Source organism: Epinephelus moara, chromosome 3 (assembly GCF_006386435.1).
Source record: "Epinephelus moara isolate mb chromosome 3, YSFRI_EMoa_1.0, whole genome shotgun sequence".
Lineage (NCBI taxonomy): Eukaryota > Metazoa > Chordata > Actinopteri > Perciformes > Serranidae > Epinephelus > Epinephelus moara.
The window spans coordinates 13262015-13268884 of record NC_065508.1 but is presented as its reverse complement, the minus strand read 5'-3'; the positions used below and the strand labels follow the sequence as shown (position 1 = coordinate 13268884).

The window sequence follows — 6870 nt, the reverse complement described above, 5'->3', positions numbered from 1 at the left end:
TCTTTGTTTCACTGTTATAATCATTAAAAAGCAAAAGCAGCATGTGTATACATTCAGTAGGCTATATCTTCAGTAGCTAGCTAGCTAACCCTACACTTTTCAGGGTTTGACTTTGGTTTTGGAACAGGGAAGAAACGTATATCTTTTTCCAACCTCTCCAGGTAACGAGTATCAGCTTCAAATTCCTCAAAACCAGCCTGAAAATGAAGGAAATCTGAAATGACTGCATTAGAGTCAATGGAGCACAGCTGTGTTGTTGTTGTACCCTGGTCTGAGCTGGCCTGATGCTACGTTATGATTGGCCAGTCTGCATCTGGGGTCAGGAGTTAGCAAAGGGTCAGCTGTCACAAATGTGCATCACAGCTGGTTGTGTATATTTTAGATGCAAAATATTCACAGGTGAGTATTTCACATTTTTTGTGTTGTTTATTCATCCATCTCCCACCATGTAGAGGCCTTAACAGAACTAAGTTAAAACAAAAACTTTTCTCTAAGTTACCTGATGAGCGTATCATCATCAACAATGAGTAGCCAATCAGCCTTTGGCACATCTTTGCTCAGGAACCGCCTCAAGATGGCAAATGTCTTCCCACAATGCCCTGCAGGGAGAGGACGCATCGACAAACAGTGTGAAAAAGTTGAAGCATGAGACCTCATCAGTCCCCCTGAAAGATTTATATCAGCGGTCTGTTTGTGACAGCTAGAATAAATGTATTTATGAAGTGGATTTGTGCTCATGCTGAAGAGATCAAGTAATGTGTGGGTGTAAAATGCAACACTGCTGATATTATTATTCATAGCAGTTTTGTCAGTATGTTTCTGATGCATGATCATAAGCTGTGAGATTTAAACCACAATGCTGGCACTGCACATACGGCAACATGATCTGTATCTACTGATAATATCAGGCATAAAAAATGCTGTTGACTGTGGCAAACATTGACACAGAATATATTTACATCAAGATAAAGTCCCTAGAATAGTCTGTAAACATCACAGTGAAAAGACAAACACAAGAACAGAAACAGAAAAAAGATGTGGTAGAAAAATGAAATGTCTAAGCCGATATACTGTACACAAGTATTCATAAGAGACAAAAAGAAAACAAGGAAGGTCAGACACTCCTGGGTGCTATAAAAAGGGTGAAAAAGGGGCGTCTGTGGCTTAGTAGTAGAGCAGGCGCCCCATATACAAGGCTGTTGCCGCAGTGGCCCGGGTTCGAATCCAGCCTGTGGCCCTTTGCTGCATGTCATCCCCCCTTCTCTCTCTCCCCCTTTCACGCTTACCTGTCCTGTCCATTAAAGGCAAAATGCCCAAAAAAATATCTTAAAAAAAAAAAAAAAAAAAGGGCGAAAAAGAAAAGATAACACTACAGAAAGAGAGAAAACCCTTTTACTAGGATGAAAAAATGAGAAAATGAACCAAAGCCTGGGTTTGTAAAGTATTAAAGAGTGTGGCTCAGCAGACATGAGAGGCAGTGTGATACTTCCATCAGCTTGAGAAATATAAGAATGGATGCAAAGAAGAGATGGAGGTGTCATTGTACCTCTCCCCCTGCTGTGTGAATGGATTTCACAGCTCATTCAAGGGAGTGAAACAGACAGACCGGTGCTATAATCAGGGGTATCTCACACAAGGATGCAGGTAATACACAGATAAATAGGTGTCTGTCCTCCTCTCGCTGAAGCTGCTCAGTGCCGTTATTGTTTCTGGCTCTATCTATCACCTCCTCACTGGGGAGAAGACAGCTTTGTGGTTACAGTCGTAATTTAGTTAGACTCTCCAGTCTTTTGATTTGTCTGTCCATACACTGACTCATCCGTCTGTGGTGCACCTGACAGTGTGTGAGGACAGGAAGTCTGCAGAGTTACAGTCCTCAATCTCCCTTTAACAACGATCTCACATCAAGAACAAACAAATGAAAATAAAAGCTTTAGTTTGAACTGGACGATCATGGACCTGCTAACGATGTAAAGATTCCGCAAATAAAACAAAGGACAATAAGTCAAATCCATGCTTGGCTAATGTGAGTTTTTACAGTTCCTTATGATGATGATGAATTGTCTTTCACCAAGTCAGTAATTCAGTTCATGTAAGCCAAATACACATTTATCTACTGAGCGTCCAGCAGTGATTGTAGCCTGAATATCAAGATTCTAATTAACTGGGGACAAAATTTAATTTTCTACAACACGTATCATAATGTATGTACCTTCATACACCTTGTGGAAAAACCCAGCGCCCATACAAAAGAATAACTCAAGACATCGAAATCTCGCGATGCATACAGTTTTTTACATTGCGGTCACGTCCAGGATGTTAAATAACAAGATTTGTCAAATGATTTTTGTTTATTACAGACAGACGTGCTGCCGAGCCAGCGACAAGGACAAAAAACGAAGCTGTATAAGACAAAAAAAAGTAAAACAACTATATACTGGCGACAAGAGGACATTTTCATTCAGGTATCTCAACTGTTTCTCTCCGATGTCCGCTGTTTTTCTGCCACCAGTACAGGCGTGCAACTGCTGTGACGTAACTGGGATGTCCACTCAAAATTGGTCTATTGATCCTCTTAGCACCATGAATGACCAGAATGTTGAGATATATCAGTCTGGACCAAGGTGGTGGACCAACAGACCTACATTACCATCCCAAGAGCAAACCACAAGAGTGTACCCATTAAGTTTCTGCACATCATCTTGTGTACCACCATCAGTCCATGTGGCATTTTTCAGCATCCTATTCTGGTCAGGCCTGCAGGCTGGCTACACCTCCAACTTCTCCTGGTGTATTCCCCCAAGTGCTTCCAGGACAACTCTGTGATTCAATTCCTCCCACATATCCTACATCAGCTCACCTCTCTCAGTGTTGGGCACTCCCAGACTGATTGTGGGTATGGAGGCATCAGCGACGTCGCTGTAATACTCTATAGACACAGCATCTTTCTCCCAGGTTGCCCTCACCACCGGTACTGTGAGGAGACAGAGGAATACAAAGAGACCAGGTGGGGGAGAGACAATTAAACCTCAAACATTCTTCTCTCTGAACCATACAGGGCTCATAATTAAAACTATCTCTGAGTCCCTGCTGGAAACATGTAAACTCCAAAGGAATCAAATGATGAATGACGTCTATGACATGTGACAGGACGGAGAGAAAACAATTAAGCTGTCTTTGTATAAGACACTGGATAACTACAGGCTCACTCACTGCATGCTGATCTGGACAAGAGCACCATTTGCTCGCTACTGCAAAATGATACCTGCCAGTTGTAATCACACATAATTGATTTTTTATTAATGGCAAGAATTCATTCTCAATCAAATCCACTAACTGATCGATTGTGGAGTAAATCACAGTGACAGCTCACTCTGCAATTCTAATAGCCTGAATTTAAAGTAACGGCCAACTTAATTGCTTTAAAATAGTTGGTCCATAACTGCTGGCTCATATTGACCCTAAAAACACACATCAGTGTTTTGGATAATTACACAAACTGATGCGATTTCAGCAGACAGCCTGGATGAGGTTGTGGATTTAAACGAGTAGTTTTCACCTGACAGGTAAACTGGAACTGAAGGACCAGCAGACTGTTCAGCGAGTGGCAGTGAACAAAAAGGGGCCATGAAAAAATACTTTTGCAGCTAAATGTTGTGGAATTTCCATTTAATTTACACTTCATTCTGTGACAAACATAAACTGGAAGGATTCATTTTGGCAATGACAAATGAAAGTTTTGCACCAGATGTACAGCACAATCAACATTTTAGCAGCGTAGAGTTTACAGATTTGGTTTTGGAACAATTTCTGCTTACAAAAAACTGGTAAGCAGACATAGTGATACATTTTTGCATGTCATCTAATACAGTGGTTCCCAACTGGTCCAGCCACAGGGTCCAGATTTCTCCTTAGTCCTTAGTTCAAGGTCCATACAGTGTAATACATTAGGCATCATACTTGTGTTTGGCCATGACTCAAGCTAGTTTGCTGTCTCTGTTAAGTAGCTGTCTGTTATTCACTCACTCTACAGCAGGAAACGGCACTTCAAAATAAAAGCTCTCTGCTGGAAATTCACTGTACTTAAAGCTGCAGTAGGTAGAAAGCCTGAAAACGGTTGATTTTTGAGTCTCATCTGAGTTAGGTTTCGTTCGTCTCCGCCCTGAGCCCCTCCTACCAGACGAGCATGCAAGTATTTTATCCTACTTAGTTCTATTTCTCCTTCTCTGGGAGCCTCGGCTCTCCCTCACCGCGCAGCAGCCCACCCCATCCCTCCCTCGCGGCCCCGCACATATACCCCCAAGGCTCGGTTCTCCCTCTCCGCGGAGAGCCCTCGGCTCCGCTCCCACAGCCGACCCTCGCGCCCTCCGGCTGGGCCCGGCCCCACCCCACCCTTCCCCTTCCTCCAGGGTTCCGGGGAACCGAGTTCTGTCTTCCTTTTTTTGGGTTGTTTAGCTGTGTAGGCAGTTGCTGTGCTGGAATAGATATTTTACCTGGTGCACTGTTCACCATTGCCGCTTGCTCTCACCTTCTGCCGGCGGCACGGGATCGTGCATATGCAGTAGAACAGCCAATAGGAACACAGTGGTCTGAGCTGACCTTTGATTGGTTGATGCACATCGGCACGATACTGATTCTTTAGAGGCTGAACACAGACCCATTGTTTGTCTCAGACCACTTGATTTTCATTATGCTTGGAGGATATTATAAAATTTTTACTCAATTATACCAAAACAATGTTGCCTACTGGAGCTTTAAAATAAAGTGTGTTTTTTACAAATTTGATACGTTTGCAAGTTACTTGTGGTCCATTCAGAATGGACCAGTGACCCACTTTTGGACTGCGACCCACCAGTTGGGAACCACTGATCTAGTAGGTGTGTTGCATTGCTTAATTAAAAAAAAAAATCTCTTCACTGCATCTTTACAATGGACAAAAACATGTAATATTATATTTAAAGCTGTATTTGGTAAAAATAAGAAAAAATAACTTTTTTCATATTTGCTGAAACTGTCACTGTATTCACACAGCACTACATGAGTCGGATAATCTATGAAAAAAATTATACTCCGCGGCCTTTGCCTTGTGGCATTTCTAATGGCCTTACAGCACCTGAATGAAAACAACCAATGGGAGCCAAGGAGTCTCCATCATGTCACTGCTTGTGAGCTGCGGTCAAACTGTTGTTAATTTCTTGCCTCAAATGTTTTCAGAAGCATATTTTTGTGAACTGTTGAGCTTTAAAATGAGAGAGTCGGTCTGGCTGATGAGTGGTGCTTGGATCAACTAATATGTATCAGAATGTCAGTGCAGTAAAGTCATTACACATTTATTCTTGAGGACTGTACTTAAGTAAAATTTTGAGGTACTTTATTCTTCAACTCCACTACATGTCAGGGGAAATGTTGTACTTCTTACTCAGCTACATTCATTTGACAGATATAGTTGCCTGTTACTTCTCAGATTAAGATCCGTTACAGGTACCTGTTTTTCTGCAGAGTGAGTACTTTTACGTTTGATACTTTAAGTATATTTTGCCAATAATACTTTAAATTACGCAGGAATTAGATGCAGGGCTTTTTTAAGTCAACATATTGGAACTTTTACTTAAAGTAAAGGCTCTGAAAATTTCATCTACCACTGCAGAATCTAAATTTTTTAATGAATAAATTTTGTCCTTTAAAAAGAGTTGGGAACAAGACACACCTACCTCGCTCTGAGTGGAATTTATGGCAAGTTTTCACAGCAACAAATACATCTTCCTTCGGCACTGGATCTCCCTAGAAAATAGACAAATCAGTTTGATTAATAGCTATAAAATGGAAAAAAGTGCACAGGTGAGAACAAACACAGTCTGAGGTAAACCATGTATGAGCTGTAATGGACTTGAAATTGAGTCGTGATGGCAAAATGAGGCACATTAGGTCCCAACAGTCATCACATATTATCATCTGGCCAGACATGTCAATAATAATATCTCTTTTGCACTGCATTCTCATTTCAGGTGTCATTTCTTATTCCAGAAAATTACCAACAGTAATCTGGATGTTATTACTTATTTACAGCTGTCATTTCTGATCTGCTCCCCTTGCAGAATATTCAGTATGAACACCAGACATTTCCTGTGATGCATGACAGTGATTAAAAAAGCTCAGGATAAATGCTGCATTATTCATGAATTCTTTGTGACAGGTGCTCTTCATATTTATGTACATTTCAGGCACATTGGCCAAAGAATCTGGAGACAGAAGATTTACTTCATACATAAGGCATAGTGTAATGTGTATTTTTATATATTTGTATATATTACATGCAGATAAATTAAAGGATCACAGAAGCAAAAGGAAAGAAAACGCATGCAAAGTATGGGAAATAGAACTATGTAAATGTGCATTAGTGTGCATGTAAACGCGCTCAATAAGCGCATTTACATGCACACTAATAAATCGATCATTATCTGATTTCTGGAGTTACCTGATTATTCAAGTGGTCATGTAAACAGCATAATCCGATAGGCTTTATCAGATAAAAGCCATTATCTGATTATGAGAAATCAGATAAACACATCCAGCTTTTTCCCCAATAGTCAGATTATTCGGTGCATGTATACCCTTTAATCTGGTTTCTTTCGGGTTTTGCTATTTTATACTCCCACTCCACTACATGTTAGAGGGAAATATTGTACTTTCTACTCCACTATGTTAATCTGACAGCTTTTGTTTCCTTTCAGATAAAGATTCTACATAAAATAATATATTTTTATATTCTCAGTGTTTAAATTGTCACTTTTATTTTATCTTACTTATATGTTATGCACTTTGTGTGACAAGTTTATATACAATACACTTGTATATTGCACTTTGCAGTAC

At 40.5% G+C, this 6870-nt stretch overlaps 1 protein-coding gene across 1 annotated transcript in view; it reads right to left on the bottom strand.

Moving 5' to 3' along the window:
• b3glctb (beta 3-glucosyltransferase b) overlaps nt 1–6870 on the bottom strand; it is a 24585-nt gene that overhangs the window by 5498 nt on the left and 12217 nt on the right. The window contains exons 10-12 of the mRNA XM_050040372.1: nt 5712–5781; nt 2861–2974; nt 500–599 (exon numbers count right to left, since the gene is read on the bottom strand). Coding sequence (XP_049896329.1) covers nt 500–599; nt 2861–2974; nt 5712–5781 — 284 coding nt within the window. The remainder of the gene's footprint in view (nt 1–499; nt 600–2860; nt 2975–5711; nt 5782–6870) is intronic.